Raw genomic sequence first — 18,252 nt, forward strand, 5'->3', positions numbered from 1 at the left:
CGTATCTAGCTGACAGAACAATCTGATTGTTTCTAGCCTGTGAAATTAATTTCCACCATTCCTTATTTCTACTAAGTCTACATCTCATCAATGGAGCTGCTTGAGCAGGGAGCTCACAGTTAATAGGCAACCTTCCAACAATATTTCCATGGCCAATTTACTGCGGCAGCATTCCGTATAGTAATCTCCGCATAGTAGATTGAAAACATTTTTCGGAATTTTTTTAGGTTTAAACGCGTGCTTGGAACGTCTCAAGGCGCTAATAAAAGTTCATTGGCCAGAAATAGATGTCCTTAATAAAAAGCAACGAAATGTGAGAATTTCCTCAGGGTGGTGAATTCGTCCATTCCCTCCTTGCTCAAGCCCACTCCTGGTAAAATTTTTCAATTTGGTGGTGTCTTGAACACGATTTCCATTACCTGAATCTTTCATTCTGATTCTCGATTATAAACCTCGATAAAGCTTCAAGAAAACAAAACAGTTTAGAACCTTTTTTTATATGTTACAGCATTTATATTTCTTTGCAGTGTATTTGAACAAGGCTTAGCATATTTTCATCACGGCTCTCACATTTTCTGCCTACAGCGACAGTTATGCGAGAAGGGAGACATATTTACAAATGGACACAACGAAGATCCTGACACCGCCAATTAGACAAGCACCGTCCCTGCCGCACGACTCGATATTAGGGGTTTCAATTCGCAACGTAAAATTTTATCAGAAAATTCTCAAGACATGATAATGATGTCATTCAAAACAAATATTTTTATTTTAGCAGCATCTGCATCAGCGGTTGAGCGTTTTGAATTAGCGATGTCAGAATTCTGGATACAACACACAGCAGACAGTTTAACTGACATCCTGCGCTTGGTTCCCAAAAAACGTTCCCAAATTATGTACAAGGCTAAAAATTTTAAAAGCAGTAAACTGGCTGCGCAAGACGAAAAATAGTATGATCACGCTGTACAAACAAAAGGAATCGAGCTCCATAACTTTTTCATGTTTCAAAGATCCAAAGTTCGTCGGAACTTCCTTCTTTTATTAACATAATTGCAATAGTTTCACAACTTTGGATGTTTGAAGCATAGCGTCCGTTCATTTTGTCTGGACTAATTCAAAATAGTTTCTGAAGCACTGGTTATGGACGACAAATGTTTCTTATGCAGATATTGGTGACAATTTTGGAACAGAGGGAAGATAGTAAGGTACTAAATCATCTACATAAAAGCAATCTATCAACTATAATGGGCCAAAAGCTACTAAAGCTGAATAAACAATTGGCTACGACGACGTATGAGGCTGAGATACAACTACTCCCTGATATATTTTGTGATATATCACTATTGAATGAGTTTAACATTGTGAGTTTGATTCTAGCGAGTTTGAAGGAATACTGAGTTAGATCAGCACTTTGTTTTCCATTTTTTCCTATCAATAGCTTCTCTACTTGACTGATTGCTTCACCCATCTCTAGTCTAGGTCGAATGTTAGGGGCACAGTTGATAGTGGTATTTTGTTCCACGTGGCCTGTTCCTTGACCTCCACTTGACCTTGGCCTTCCTCCTTTTCTTCTTCTGATTCATCCGCTGAAGCTGGCCTTCGTTTCTGCTTCTTTTTCGCTTAAATAAATTCATTCGCTGCGGTTAATTATAGATATCTAAACGTTTCCCTTTGCAACGAGACTTAAACTTGATATGTACACAAAAGTGAAATTGTATCGATGCAACAATTGGCGTGAATAATTGTACCAACTAAAATCACAAAAAACTTAATTCACAAAGTGGTATATCGTGGCCTAGAAAATCAAATTCAAAAAAATCTCCTTTAACTAACAAAAACCTATAATCCCGCTTGCATTTTAAAATCTGAAATGTCCTAAAAGTGCCCTACTTTTTTTGGCAGACTTCCTGGCTGCTTTTGTGGTGGTCGTCTTAATGTTGACTACGTCCACATCCTCACAGAAAGAGACACTCTTCCTCAGCGAGTTCTCAGTCTCACTGTCCTCTCCCTCCGCACAACTACGGCCTACAAAACACACGCCGCCACAACAGTTAATTTCAAAGGAGATTTCAAAATATTTCTGTTCCAACCATTGAAAATGGGAAGCAACTTTGTATTCGGCTGTTTAAGTTTTTTTTATTATTTGTTTTCCACACAAAATCAGGTACCACCAGGGGCGGATCTAGGATTTTCTCAAGGGCGCGGGGCGGATTTTCAAAAAAAAAATTTATAGCTTTTTTTAGGTCGGATAAACGTACTTTCCGAGAGCTCTCACAAATCACTATAAAGACCCTAATTTGACGAAATTTTGCGCGCCGCAGGCAAAATTTTCAGAAAAAAAACAGGACAAAAAAGGCGTTTTGGACACTTTTTAGAAAATTTGGACCAAAAAATTGCCGTTTTTTTCGGCGCGTGCTTCCTCAAATTTAGTTTTGGACGCCTTTAGAAAAAAACTAGGGTCAGTCAACTAAAAATGGATAAAATAGAACAAAGTGGGGACGTTTTGAGTAACAATCGTATATAAAAATTCATAGAAATTGGTCAATTAAATTTAAATTTTTTTTTACTAAGAAAAAGCTAATTGTGAGGCTTAATGTATCGCTTCCCTGACAACAAAAATTTTTCTAAAAAAAAATTGAAAATTGTGCAAAAAATAGAACAAAAAACGGAGAACTGATTCTTAATTTTTTTCACATTTTTGTTTGTTTTTCTTGTTTTAACTGATGTCAACTTTGACTAATTCGATAATTTTGTACGCGTTTGTATAATACTCCCATCACACTACCTACAAAAAATGACACTAAATTGAAGAAAAAAAAACAGCAACCGGTTATATTTGACTGTGTCAAATGATTTATCATATTTAAGCCCTTTCAGTCGTGATTCGAACGACATTAAAAAAATTTCAAAAACTGATTTAAAATTTTTGAGCTTCATTCGAATTTCGAGCGAGTAAAGCGACGGAGTAACGTTCGTTGAATATAAAATTTAACCATTTAGGTTGAAAAAATTTGATCCTATCCTTGTTGTCAATTGGCCTTACTGAAGCTAATGATGTTTGTCAAAGCAGCCAACTTTTACTTAGACGGAATTTGGTAATCAAACCAATTTTAACTTTTTTTGTGGAATTTGTTAGCAAATAAAGATCATGCAAATACATATGGAAATCGGTCACAAAAAAGCAAATCAAGTTGAGCTTTTTGAATCATTGAAATTTCAAAGGCAGGGGCTGATCTAGGATTTTCTCGAGGGGGGGGGATTTTCAAAAAAAAAATTCGAAAATTTTGTCGAACTTTTTTTTAGGTCGACCAAATTGATTTTCCGAGCTCTTCCAAAGCACTAAAAAGACCCTGTTTTTGCCAAAATTTCTGAACCGCAGACAAAATTTTGAAAAACAGGCCAAAAAAGACATTTTTAAGCCTTATTTGAAAAATTTTGACCAAAAAATCGCGTTTTTTCGGCGCGCTCCCCCCTCAAAATTAGTATTTATTGGCACGCGCTCCCCCCTCGAAATTAGTATTTATTTATCTCAAAATAGTACAATGGGGGGACCCTTTGGGTCGGCAGGGGGTCGAATCCTCCCCTTTTCGATGGACTTGTTGACATACATGCTCTCTTGATGATGGGTCTGGCTGAGCTGTAAGTGTGCGTGTAGTAGTCCTCATCGTCCCCCGACATTGCTCCTCTCCTGCTGCCCCTCTCTTTCCCTCCGCCTATCGTCTCCTCCTCGCCCTCTCGGGGACTCTGGGCTGGACTAGTGGAAGCACTGTCGTAGGATCTAAACAGAACACTGCAATCAATCTCTTTCACCATCTTATATATCACAACCAGCAGCTGATTTAGGGTAGCTGCTCCTTCCGTAATATTTAACATCAATGTTGTCCGACTGATCCTAAAACTTTTAAAGGCGCCTTCGGCTCCAATATGCAAGTTTGAAGGGGAGAACACTACAAAAACTGCAAATTTTTGGCCAAAACTTTTCAAAAATGATGACTCTGTTTTCTAATGCGAAAGTCCCTAGAGTCATCATTTTTGGAAAGTTTTGGCCAAAAATTTGCAGTTTTTGGAGTGTTCTCCCTTCAAACTTGCATATTGGAGCCGAAGGCGCCTTTAAATGACTCCAGGGACTTTGGCACTTTCGAAATTAGAACTCGATCACGTTTTTCGTGATCTTTAAACTTTTGCTGTTCGATAGTGGATTTCGCATGGGAAATGAACTGATTTTGAAACACAGAGGCGAACCTGAGCTTCGCACATCTCGCGAGACAAAGATGAATGACTATGATCAAAAGCAAATGAAAAGACTCGTCAAAAATGAAAAAAACCTTAAAATAATTTTTTCCAACTCTTTAATAAAAATTGCCAAAAATAGAAAAATCAATACCCTGGAACGAAATTACCTGCAACATTTTACAAGGAGACTTCGTAACGCAAGAAAAAAAACCTAGCCTACAAAACAGTCACTTTTGCAGGAACTAAGCCGACAAAAATAAGCAGACAGCCGATAGTCTAAATTTGCCGAAAATTTTTAGTTTGCAAATAACCGGTCCCGAAGAATTTAACTCTCTGCCCTAGCAGCCAACTTGGTTACCCTAGCCTACAAAAAAGTCACTTTTGCAGGAGTTAAGCCGACAAAAATAAGCAGACAGCCGATAGTCTAAATTTTTTAGTTTGCAAATAACCGGTCCCGAAGAATTTAACTCTCTGCCCTAGCCGTCTCGAGCAAGGGTGCTACCTCTGCGCCAAGTGAACGCGTGTAACATTTTCACGTGCGAATTCTGTGAACAAAGTTGTTTACGGGGAATTAAAAGTCTAGTACCTGGCTGCAACACCCTTGCTTATCGCAAGAGTAAAGAAGCCAAAAATCAAACCACAAAAACTGTCTTTTTCCTTACAAAAAAAATCATTGCCGCCTAAACAGGAGTCTTTACTACGTTCAGTGAGTCTTTAAAAAAGGTAGAAAATATCGATTTTGTTTCGGGGATTTAAAAAATAAAGCGATAAACAGCCACCAGACAGTTGGGGAAGAGGTAAGAAAAGCAAGAAAACTGAAAAAAACTGAATTATTGAAGTTTTTTCAAAAAAAGGTCAAACTATCGAATTTCGAAGAAAAATTGCATGTCCCTTACGCTCTTTGAAAACCAAGACGCATTTATGATAGAAAACCTAAATTTGAGAAAACTGGGCAAGTAGGAAAAACTGAGTTCCTTTTTCGAATCTAGAAGTCCTTCACTTTTTCGCGCCATTGCACGTTCGTATTTAGAGTACAATTTACTTAATTTTAAGCAGATGAACTGGAATTGAACTCAAAAAGTGCACATATACATAAGTGGATTCATGCATTAATATCTAAGAATGCACATCCGTAGTTAAAAGAGCATTTTATGACTTTTTCCTTTAAATTTTTTTTAAATCACCAAGACATATATAAGAGTCCTCACTACGGTCATCGACTCCTAATTATAGTCTCCGAAATAAATGATTTAGGCAGATGAAAACGAATTGAACTCAAAAAGTGCGCATATACCTATGTGCATTTATGTATTAATATCTATGAATGCACATCCGTAGTTATAAGAGCATTTTATTACTTTTTCCTTTATTTTTTTTCAAATCATTGCGACATATATAAGAGTCTTGACTACGTTCATCGACTCTTAATAATCGTCTCCGAAATAAAAGGCCAGATAAAGATTTCTTTATAGATATACCTTTATTATTGAAAATTGTTTTCAAATCCAAATCACGACAGCAAGGGTCTTCCACAGGCGAAGCTGTGCTTCGCAAACACTTGCGAGCACACAACTAAAAAGGAGCTCTATCAAGTGACATAAGAAAAAGCATAACTAAGCCTCGAATTTGCAAAAACTCGATGCTTAACAAAAACTCGAATTAGCAAAAACCTGCGACCTAGCAAATTTGGGTCTCACGCACTAACCATTCACCCACGGATGCTTAAAATCCCCAAAAACTAGCCAACAATAATGCAGCTACATATGCTATTAAATTACCAATTCGATGCAGCAAAAGTAGCATCAAATACAAAAAGATACAATTTTGCATGTAAAAAATCGCAAATCATAAAGCCACATTATGTATGAATTATGCATTTCAATAAATTGCAAGATATATTGAGTTAGAAAATTTCTGAAATCGAGATTTTATTATTGTTAAGTTGTTTGAAACAAATAGCTTTCTTCGGTTCACTTGATGAATTAAAAATGTATCAACTGTGTAAACTTATAACTATTCGAATGCCAAAGCACATGTTATCAATAGCTTTAAAGGTGCAACTAAACATCAAAGGTGCAACAAAAATATCTCATTACCAATTCGATGCAGCAAACTCGACGCAGCAAATATTGTTGCTTTAAGTATTAACAAAAATTGCGACTTAGTCGCAACAATATTTGAGACTTAGGTTGGACAAAAAAAGTAGTTCGTACTATAACACATTGCTTCGCAAGTGCAAATATGATACCACGTTTAATCACCAGTGAGCTTGCTTTGACGTACCTAAAATTGCGGGAAAAAATTGCGGGACAAAAAAAGTAGTTCGTACTATAACACATTGCTTCGCAAGTGCAAATATGATACCACGTTTAATCACCAGTGAGCTTGCTTTGACGTACCTAAAATTGCGGGAGAAGTACACGCTCGACCGTTACTTCCTTCCCACCCTTTGAGAGAGGCCAGAATAAATCCTATCGAGCAAGAATAGCCAAGAATCACATGAACAACTTTGGTTATCTTTGCAAGTCAACAATTTTTTTATTCCAATTTTAAAAAAACTATTCAAAACATATACGCGAAGACAAAGCTCCTTTCTAATAAAGGGCGGAAACAATAAGATTCTCACCCGTTTCGTTTCGCATTTTTCTGTTGTCCATTCTCTTGTGCGCTTTTGTCTCCCGCCTTCGATATCTCCACATTTTTGTATGTATTCACTCTCGTCTGATCATCGTCACTCGAATGACTCATCAGCCGTGCACGTTGACTTTTCTGCTGCTGCTTCTTCCTGTTTTTCTTCATCGCTTTGGTCTCCACATTTTTGTACTTGAACTTGGAGTTATTACCATTCGGGGCCACTTCCCTCGGTGAGCTATCTTCACTGTTTTTCTTCTCATTATCTGCGTCATTGTCTTCATTCAGGTCTAATGATAGATTTTCTTTCTCAGCTGATGCGCATCGTTCTGATCTTTCGTCAAATTTCGCATTTTCAGAATCATTTCTATTTTCAACCGCATCATTTTTACAATGCAGTGGTTCTCCATTAGCCCTCGCTCTTTCAATTTCTTCAAAACTCTTTAGCATGAAACCATCCTCGGCGAAAAATTCGTTGTCTTTTTTCGGAAAATATTTCTGCGAAACTATCCTTCGACATTCCTCTATAGTCCGACCTATCTTTTCATCATCGTCGTTTCCATCTTCAATTATATCGACCACGTGATCAAACTTGGCAGTGCAACTCGTGACGTCATCTTTGCTCATCGCTGATTGGTCTGACTCTTTTTTCTGCTCCATTTCAAGTTCTTTTGCAATTGCATCGTCTAATTTACCAGCCTGAATCAGAGCTGATATTTCCTCCGCTGTTTTAGAATATTTTTGAACCTTTTCACTCTTTCTACTTAAACGTTCACTGTCTTTTCCCGAACAGTTTTGGCTTTGACATAGTTCCTCGTTGTCACTATTTTGTTCATCTTTTGGATCTCTGCCAGGTCTTAAAGTCAAGGTCATCTGCTCAGGCGTGCAAATTGGATCAACGACATGCATTGGCAAATGGGGCGAATGGTAGTTAGCAAATAAGTCTTCGTTCATTTTTTCAACTTTCGCTTCTAGGTCCAAATATTCAATCTTAAGTGTATCTTTACAAGGTCCTACTTTTAAAAACGGCCACACTTTCCTACAATGTTCCGCTTTGTCCATCAAAATAACGCAATTCAGTTCGTTCACGTCCGTTTTTATCGAATCTCGATCAATGGCGCATTTCGATTCTGCGTCGAACTCAACGTACATGTAAAACCACTTGTTGCAATCGTTTTCCCCAACTGAACACAATCGTATGTGCAACCCGTTGTCATTTTTAAACGGCTTTACTTCTAGCAAATTGCTTCTTATTCGCTTTTCCTGCAAAATCATTGTCAAATTATCCACTCGTTGCGTTACTTTATACTTCGGAACATCGACTTCATACAAAAAGGGATCCGCCGGAAAAGTTTTCACGTTTTTCGAAGTCCTGGATGATTTTGGGTTCACTTTTTTAAACCAACCATCGGGCAAAGCGTCCAGCTGACGTTCGAGATCCTCTGGAATTTTCAATTCACTCGAGGGCCAATTTTCAAAGTACTTTTCACAATCTTTACTCAGATTATGCTTCTTCGCTGTAGCTTTTCCTTTTGCACTATCCTCAGAATCCTGCGAATCTTTTGCTTTTGTCTTCAAGCTTCGAACAGCCTGATCGGCTTCCGGTAGTTCGTCTATTGAGACGGCTTCATTCTGCGAGGTTTCTTCAACCGATTCCGTCGGTGATTTCTCCGCTCTTTCATTATCAGAACTCTTTTCAGGAACTATTTCTTTTACTAGTGCGGCAGATTTCTGTGGCGACGAACTTTGTTCCTCAATTGGAATCGAAACCGCCGCTGAAGTTTCTGGTGGTACTACTGGCAAAGTTACGATTAGTTTCTTTTTCATCTTGTCAAATCGAGCCGAGCCTTTCTCCTCCTCGACTGGGTACGGCAACGCAATATCCAACCGGTAGCACGCTGGTGTTTCGCAATGCAACACCAACTGTTTCCGCAACACATCTAACGAAACAGTTTTGGCGCTGTTGAGTAAGGGCAGCGTGATTTGAACGACCAGTTCTTTTGGTCTCGTCACATGTAGTTTTGAATCCGGCAGTTCGACTGAGTTTTGCATGTCGCTGTACCCTCTATGTACTATAGTGTAATTTGGAACTGTGTACACTTTGCCCTCAAACTCAACACAATCTTCAACTTCAACTTTTACCCCTTTTCTCTTCAAATTTTCAGAACCACCCTTTGGAACTGAATTATTTTTCATCGTATTTTGTTGATATTTGCTTTCGTTCGATTCTTCTCCTGGGACCGGGTATGGGAAAGGAAACTTCAGTTTTTCTTTTATTTGTTCCTGCAGCTCGCTCTTGCCTTCGTTTTCGGTGCCATTCGAAGTAACGGCTTGGTTGTTCTGATGGTCACCAGAGCCATCGTCTTCTTTCTTCCTTCTAATCATAGTAGGTTGTACAACGCCTAAAATGACACTACCAGCGTTTACATGAGAAAACTTATTCTGAATTCTAAAACCGGAAGAAAAATTTAGGTAGATAATAAAAAACCACTAAAATTTGTCAACTCCACAGTTTTTTTTTTAACTTCAACAGATTTCCAATATAATTTAACAATATGCGGGCGTTTTTTTAGCAGAAATGATAACTGAAGACAGTATATTTTCCTGTTGAAAATGCCAGCAAAATTCATCTTAGCGAGGACTGCTGACTTGGGTGAAAAGAGCCAACGAAAGCAGTATACCATGTTGGAGCTCTTTGAAACTTTCACGATTGACTAACCCAATCAGACTTTGCAACCAAAACTTTGTTCCAATTTTTGCAGCACAGCAATTTGTACTTTTGTTATTGAAGAGCCTTATTTGACTTCCATTTTTAACGTAGTTATAATGCCAAATATAGAGGTCAAAATTTAAACCAACAAGTTATAAAACTAATACACAAATTTTCGAAAAAAAATCAGAATGAACATGTACTTTTTATGAACAGTAAAATCATATCTTCAAAAATAAATTGGAGTTAAGAATTCGACATCCATTAAAAACTGAGCTGCAGACGTCGGCACAACCAGCGATATAGTTACTTATGACATCAATAAGAAGTTGAAAAAAAAATCATCAGGAATATTTACAGAAAACATTTACAAAATGTTACAGAAAAAAACACTTGTTAACAAAAATTGTGTCCGAATCTTTAAAAAATTACGACTTGCTACTACTTCTATCAGACTGAAAAAAAAAACTGGGAATTGCCAACTACAATACAGCAAAGCCAGAATTAGGAATACTTATCATTTGGTTTAAATGGAGCACTTGAAGAAAAACAACCTGGCATTAAAACCAATACACAAACAGACAAAACACATGGAGCCAAAAAGCTCAGTAAAAAGTTCAGTTTAAGATTCATTCACCCAAATACCTCGCCACGCCTTGCAGAGCAGAATGTGGCAACTAGCTCGACAAACTGTGAGCCGAAGTACGAGTGCTTCTACGAGGCAGTATCCACTCCATGCCTCACATCCGCCTGATGTACCGAGAGCTCAAGAAAGCGTTTGGTTTCACTATGGCGAATGGGCGCATTTTTCTTGCACTTCAATAATAACACAACATCATCGCGCGACTTTTCTTGTCAAAACTGCTTTTATACTAATTAAAATCGAGCAAACCAACAAAAGCAACACTCCAAAAGTCTATGAAGAGGACAATAGCCACGACTTTAAAATTCTACAGCTTAATGCCAACGCCCTGCGTCTTTTCTGGGGAACTAGGCAGAAACAAATAAGCAGACAGACAACAATCTAAATCAGCCAAAACTTTCTATTTGCAAGAAAAACAAGTCTCAACTAGAATCGAACTCCCGGGCTTTGTCGTCTCAAGCATGGGGGTTACAGCAACTTGGATTAAAGCTAAAACACCGAGCTACGGGAACTAAGCCGACAGAAATAAACGACTTTTACTTTGCAAAAAAGGGCCCGGCGAGATTCGAACCGCAAATATTTACCATCTCAATGTTTTATCTCTGCGCCAGATTTACCGCATGGTTGATTGGATTTGAATTTATACTAAGCGGTTTTATTACCTAAGAGGTAACAATGATTGAAATTTTATTTACTAAGCGGTAACAAAGCCGAAGAAACATGAGCAGAAATCCTTCATGCCGAAAAGAAATTCAGAAAAACTTTTAAAAATGTCAAGTAGTTTTTCCCGTCAGAGCACACACACGCGCACAAAAACTTTTTTCGGATGTAACGACGCAATAAGAGGCCACTAAGTCGATATTAATTAGGCCAAAATTTATTAGCTCGAAAAAACTTTAAAAAAAGAAACTTTATTAAACCGAGCTGGTTAAATTACAACCACCGTGAAAGCAAACTTCATTTCGGCCGGATTTTTAAAATGCTAAAAAAACTGCAGTTAAAAATGTTTACAGTTAAACTAAACAATTCTGATGTGGGAACAAAGCCGACAAAAGATAAGCAGACAAATAATAGGCCGAAGTTTTTTTGAACCGCAACAATTGCTTGAAAAACGAGTCCTGGTCAGATTCGGACCTAAGAATTTTGCCGTCACTGGCGTATTCGTTACCACCAGGCTAACCGGGCAAGAGATACTACAAATTTTGAATTCATTATGAACCAAGGTACCTCCAGTTCAATGAGTCCCATGAGTCGTGTGGATAAAGTTGTTGACGGAAAAAGTCTAGTACCCAATTGCAATACCTTAATTATCGCAAGTGTAATAAAACTTAGAGCCGCCACTGAAAGGATTGAAATATTAAAAATTAGTCGCAAAACGGCTTAACTTACCAGCTCCAAGAGATTTTTCCAGCTCCACGAAATAATCAATTGAGGCAAAGATGCAGCTTCTCGAACACATGCGAGAAAGCGGAAAAAGATTTAGAAGCTTTATAAGGCACAGAAAACACAAATTTTGCATGTACGAAATAAGAATGTAATAAACTAAACACAACCACACAAACTTTGCATGCAATATATTGAAAAATTTAAAGCCAAATGTTGTATAAATTATACAATTCGCGAACCATTTTGAGTTTGAAAATTTCGGAACAGTAGTTTTTATTATTGCACTCTTGTATGAAACAAATAAACTTTTTTCGCTTCAATTGATGAAATACAAAAGCATCAACTGTTTAAGCGCATTACAAATCAAATGTCAAAACACATTGTATTAGTGTTCCAATGCAGCCTCCTAATTCAAAAAAGCCGCATAAAGTAGCACTTATTACCAGGGTTGCATGATTGAAGTCAACTTGATTTAAATCAATGATATAAATCGGAATTTAATCGTAGAATAGAAATCAAAAATTGAACCCTTGTGTTATCCTGCCGGGTGCCGCGGTAAACATACAACCCAGCTTGCAGTATTTACATTGGTTTACGTAATTCGCTCTTCAAAGCATACTTTTAACTGGAAAAGTTTTTCGGCACTTTCGGATTTATCCATTCCAGTCTCAGAAATTGACTGGGAAAAGAAAAATATGGTTAACCTGTGTTCTTCTTTCGGATGCTGAATCAATAATTTTGCGTAAATTAATTGATTCTTGAAACAAAAACGTTTCAAATAAAAATCGAAAAAATCAAGGTAAAATAATAAAAATCGGGTTTAAATCAATCGAGAATATACATCAGATTTTTATGCAACCCTGCTTATTAGCCACCAAGAGTCAACTTTGGGCAACCAAAAGTAGCACTTTTAAGCCACCAAAAGTAGCACTTTTATTTGCGACTTTGGAAAAAAGCTGCACTGTACTATGGCACTACGCTCAAATTGGGTGAAAACTGTCCGTCGAAACGGGCACGGGAATTTAGCTCGGTTCCTCCGTACCAAAAACTTCCCACTAGAATAGGTTATATTCAGTGCTGTAAGAAGGGGGCTCTTCTCGAACTCGTGCTCTTATCGAGCTCGCGACAGCCACAGTTACTTTTTACGGCTAAGACCAAATCTTTTATCAATCTGGAAAAAAAATTTCCGAGCTGAAAAGAAACGGAGAATTCGAGTTACACTACTCCTGTTGGAAGCTACAAACAAATTGAGCCGCAAACATCAAGCAAGAAAAAAATAACAAGTATTAAAAGGGATCATAAGTTGAGGTAAGGAGCGCTTGATTAGAGATTGCTTAATTATCTCCTGTTTAAAATATCTTTCTAAAAGAAGGGCCCTTTAAATTGGAAAAAAAAATTTCTATAAAAAAACTCTAGAAATTGCCAACTAGAGGTAAGAACGTGCATTATCTGGTCAATGATAAAAAGTACCTTTGAACTTGAGCTTGGGGAACTTGAGGTTGACTTTGTCCAACTGCACATTCAATTGACTCTCTATCCCCTGCAAGGCTGTGTCGTGGATGAGTTTCTTGAATCTGCTGTCTCTCAGACCCCTCTTGTAAGTATCCTCGTGAAATACACAATCGTACACTACGCACTTGCTGCCTGCTTTGTCCACGTCTTCCCGGCCTGCAGCTGTGCTGTATGGAATGGACCAGTGCTCGCCTAAAACAACAATTAAAAATCTAGAAGCACTATATAAAAAGCACTCAAGTTGCACTTCGCTATTTCTAGAAACACAAAAATTCGCCATTTTCCTTATAATTCTGATAAACTTCGATTACAATATCAAGGGATACCTCGTTTCAGGGTTATGTACAAAAATACGACCAAAACTCCATTTAGAATATTTATTAAGTCAATAAGTCAAATCGACATCGAGGCATTTTAAGGTTTACAAAGCAAATGTACTACTATCAGCCTGACTGTAACATAGATCAGTCGTAGCAAACATGTAATGAATGTTGCATACTTCTGTAACAGCTGACCTTTGTTCTGTGGTGACTTAGTACATGTGGCGGTGTCTATTGTGTTTGAGTAGCATATGTTGACGAAGCACTTGGTGTCCCCATTTTGCACAGTCTTGATCACGTGACCCGGGGTGGGACTGATGAACTTCACGTCCACTCCCCTTTCACCCTCCATCAGTTTGATCTCCTCCTCGTAACGCTTCTAAACACATAAATACCACAACTTATCGTAGAAATCTAAATTAAGGATTTTAATCAACCTCAACAACTTCATGCTTTTTAATTAGAAGACGAATAAATGCATTCAAGTCAAAATAAATTGATATAACTAAATAAACAAATTAGAGCAATAGATAGCGACTTGAAAAGAGTAAATAACAAGATCAGCTGATCTGCTCTAAGTCTACCCTGCGCAACAGAAAATTCAAACAATATTGGTTTTGAAAGTAGTTATTAATGATAATCAAAATAATTATTATTATACTAATAATTAATAAATAATTAAACAATTTTAAAAAGTCCGACTGGGAAAAAGTTAGCAGAATAGGTAGAATATATCCATTCTAGCACAATCTCCTCCGGAAGCATTCCACTAAGCGTTGCACTCGACATCTTCATATTAAACAATATCATCGTATTTTTTGTGTTGTATTACGGGTAGCAGTGAAATGAGGAAAGATTTTCGGTTTAAAAAGTTAAAAAAGACTGTAATCATAGACGGAAGGAGCAATCTATTTGACAGTGATGCCACACAAATTAGGGGGAAAATTACGTTCCTATGGAATTGAAGCCCCAAGTTTGAACTTGTTTCGAAGCTGCAGTTATGTCTCTCAAAAACAGAGATTTAAGGAAACTCATTAATATGTCGAGCGAACAAATGTTAGAAAATAAAGGGGTTATAATATTCCAGGGTTGTGAAATTGATAGTTTGTGAAATTATTTTTCAAGGTTTCTATCAAAACAGCAAAACCCGACCCCGGCATGCAACAACAATCAAAACAATAAATTCTAGTCCACATTTTTCAAGGGTGGCCAAAATAAACAATTGTATCGCGGCTCACTGATAATTTTACCACCCTGCTGTTTTAAAATTACTCAACAAAATGGCCAGTCCTGTGATATCATTTTCGAAGCATAAAACTGGCTACAAAAATTGCAAATGTGCAGATGTCCTACACTCCACTTGAATACGAGTGAGACCATTAGTTAACAATTTCTTGGAGTTGGCCCCAGAATTTCAAAAGAAGTTAGTTCCAGCACACCTAAGAGTGGGAACTAATTCATCGTACCACAAATTCAAAGCAGATTTCAGAGATCCGAGTTGAAGTTACATAGAAGACGAATTCGAAATACTCTTCAGACACATTTTTGCTGACTTTAGAAAGTCATATCTCACTTTAGAGCAGGTACGAATTTCCTCTCGATAAAAAATGCAATTGAGAAATTCGGCTCTCGACGTTATATAAATTTTGTGTTAAAATGACACATTAAAGCTTCAGCTCACCTTGTTCTCTGGATCCTGTATCTCCTTGGCGTACTCTGCCAACAGATCTCTGAATTCCTTCTTCTTCATCGCCTCCGTCAGTCTGTGGATCTCATCGGCAGTCAAGTCCAGTTCCTCCAACTTGTCCCCAAACTTGCCACTATCACCGGTAGATCCAGACATTGCTGCCAGAATCTTATATCCTGTCGTCTCTTTGATCTTACCCACCGCTTATGCAGAAACACCTCAAATATCTTCCTCTCCGCGGTAGGTTTTTGTGTCGTGATGAAAAACAAGCACCTATCGGATTAAAGAGATCTGTAAATTTATTCGAATTGAATTCGTAGAATTTGAATTGAGATTTGGTCAGAATAACATAAAACAACACAACACAGGTAATGTTAAAGAAACATTATACGCATTGCCAAACCTGAAAATAAGAAAAAACATTTAACAATTTGTAATATTTTAGTGTACGCCTTCAGATACCAAAAACTTGACAACGTTAGTGAAACACCAGTTTTTGCCGTTGATTTTCGTCTGCCAGATAGCTCCATTTTGTGCAACGCATGAGATTAACAGCTATTCATCTTGTAAAACCTTCCAAGATCTGGAAGTAAGCTTCTCAGGGTTGTTTCTGAATATGACAGAAGAAAAAAAATCTATTACAGCAATAGTTATCTTTAGTAGCCCTTAGGGGATTTTAGTGATCTGGTTTATGTGATTGGTTGAAATTTTTCCTCAAAACTTCAATGAATAGATTTTGATACCTATCACAAAATTTCCACCAAAGACCTGGGGAAGACGATATGTCGCAAAACGTATGTCAAGAATGTGATGAAGCAACCAAGGTGGGCAGACTCTGATTATCTTGAAAGTCAATGGTACAGCAAGCAAGTGCATAAATCTTGCACTAGAAAAACTGGAACTCTGAGAGCTGGCAAACTGAGCTGGAACTGAAAGGATTGCCAAGATAAAAACGATTACGTCGGTTGTTGCTCTTTTCGAAAGTCTCAATGCAAAAATGATTACACTTGCAAATCTACCGGAGAAGCTGAAAAAACTTGAACAAGTGATGCATCTGAAAGCTAAAAAAAGTTTCAACCGCCAAACAAACGTGAAAATCCGCATAATTGATGCTGTAAGAGGACGCTTTGCAAGTCGAAAAAAGCACTGAAAACTTTCAAGACAACTCAGATGCATTTTCTTATAATTTTGTAGTATTTCCCAAATCAATAAACGAAAGACTGGCTGAAGCTCCATCAGAAACTACCAACGAATGTACACTCTGAAAATGGTAGCAAGGAAAATATTGACTTAAAACAATAAAAATCGGACAACAACTTTGGACCAACATGGAAAAAATGTGAATGTATAGCTAACTGAAATGAAATTGATGTTTAAACAATTTTTCTAATAAAAATTTGGCTCAGCTCAGATGATAAAGCAAATTTTTTTCTGAAACGCTGCATAAACAACGCCGTTGTAATGTTTCATGTATATGAATCAATTAGCTAAAGATATGGAAGTGAACTGCTTTGATTACAAAAAAAGTCTTACGGCCCTTTGCGATTGATTCTGAAGTAAGAAAAAGACGATAATACATAATGATGTTAAATAATCAAGCTACAGACCACCTCACGATGTCTTCAGAAGCTTTGCAGAAAAATTTCTTGGAACACATTTATCGCAACCGTGTTCTTATTCTCACTTGTAGGTAATTTTAATGTACATTGGAATAATTATGTTCAATCGGACTATTTATAGACGATCTTCACTGGCTACCAGTCATGTCTAGAATAGATTACAGAATCTTAAAATTCGTTCATAAATTAACATTCAATCCACATCTGCTGCAGAATTTCATGCGAACCTTTATAAAACAACGTGTCCCTACGGCTCGAAGACAGCTTAAAATGCCCTTAGAAACACCGTTCATGATACCAAAAACTGGGCGTCGACATTTTGAATTCTACGGACCAAGCCATTGGAATCGTTTACCGCTTGAATTACGAACCAAAACTTATTAACCAAAAGTTTTGAAAAAAAAATTGAAAATTCATCAGTTCAGGAAAATTTCAAATAAAATAACAGTGGCTATCTAGTCTGTTGGGATTCAAATTGAGGATCAAATTGAACGTCTTTTTTATGTGTTTCCGCACTAAGTTGTAATAACGTACCCATTCGAGGGTCAATTTCTACTGCTCATTTTATGGTGATGAATAGACGAAGTGCAATGTAAGAAAACATGGAAAAGAATCGGAAACAACGCATCCTTGCAAAATACGAGAGAAAAAGACTACGAAACTACCCCCCAAAAAAAACTTGAAGATAAATCAACAAAAAAACTCTGAGCGCAAGAAAGGGTGTCTAATAAAGAAAGCATGATGATGATGATGGTGAAGTCATTTTTAAGTCGCGGAGAGTCAAAAAGCTCTGTTAACTACCAAAACAAGCTCTTCAAATCCACCACTTAAATTATAAGGCGATAGTGGATTCATCTTTCATGTGATGTCGTCGTTTTCAAGACATTTGTAACAACTTTTTTGCTATTTTATTTCGCTGAACCTTGATTTTGGCACCAAAGGCGCTTTAAGAAAAAAATTTAGGGTCAGTCCGTCAAAAATAGAATTCTCTAAACAGTACAATGGGGGGGGGGGCTTTGGGTCGACAGGGTTCTAATCCCTGAGGTAGGGGGAAGGCGCCCAAAAGCCCACGCCCCACCCCCTCCCTAAATCCGCAGGTGGTTGCCATTAAGTTTCTCGAATAAGATTCTGAGGGTTTTAAATATTTTTTCAAGTTTGGACTCATTACCGTTAGGATGTTTTGACTGACTAGTGCCAAAAATAACTTCTCGCACATTATCTAGGAGAGTTCATAAATTGCTTCTATGACTGTAGATTGACAAAAATGTTCGCGTTGGTTATTGCTAAAACTTTGCTGGTTAAGCTTTTCATCTGCACCCCGATCCAACCCTGCCTTTACCTCTCAACCAAAGATTTCTGGTTCAAGTCCAACCTTGAATTTTTGCTTGTAAGGGAAAAAAAACCTTTTCACCCCTATTATAGCCAGAAAATTTGCAGCACAATCTTGAAAAGAATTTGGAAGCTTGCGCATTAGCCCTTTTCCTTTACAAAAATTGATAATAAAAGCAGTA

At 37.4% G+C, this 18,252-nt stretch overlaps 1 protein-coding gene across 1 annotated transcript; it reads right to left on the reverse strand.

The window, feature by feature from the left end:
- Window positions 1–477: 477 nt before the first annotated feature.
- On the reverse strand, window positions 478–15,521 carry LOC134839189 (protein kintoun-like). Its single transcript, XM_063854659.1, has 7 exons — window positions 15,117–15,521; window positions 13,631–13,814; window positions 13,074–13,307; window positions 6,860–9,266; window positions 3,609–3,778; window positions 1,891–2,025; window positions 478–1,619 (listed from the first exon to the last, which is right to left on the reverse strand). The coding sequence occupies exons 1-7, from the start codon at window positions 15,276–15,278 to the stop codon at window positions 1,471–1,473; spliced, it is 3,441 nt and encodes a 1,146-aa protein (XP_063710729.1). The 5' UTR covers window positions 15,279–15,521; the 3' UTR covers window positions 478–1,470.
- Window positions 15,522–18,252: the final 2,731 nt, after the last annotated feature.

Source organism: Symsagittifera roscoffensis, chromosome 2, assembly GCF_963678635.1.
Source record: "Symsagittifera roscoffensis chromosome 2, txSymRosc1.1, whole genome shotgun sequence".
Classification (NCBI taxonomy): Eukaryota; Metazoa; Xenacoelomorpha; order Acoela; family Convolutidae; genus Symsagittifera; species Symsagittifera roscoffensis.

Bases quoted from the DNA above. Each gene is read 5' to 3' on its own strand.
- LOC134839189 (XM_063854659.1), bottom strand. From the start codon at position 15,278: ATGTCTGGATCTACCGGTGATAGTGGCAAGTTTGGGGACAAGTTGGAG. The intron at 13,815-15,116 runs GTGAGCTGAAGC...TTATGTGTTTAG, and splicing joins TACAGGATCCAGAGAACAAG to AAGCGTTACGAGGAGGAGAT. The intron at 1,620-1,890 runs GTAGGGCACTTT...AATTTATTTAAG, and splicing joins CAGGAAGTCTGCCAAAAAAA to CGAAAAAGAAGCAGAAACGA.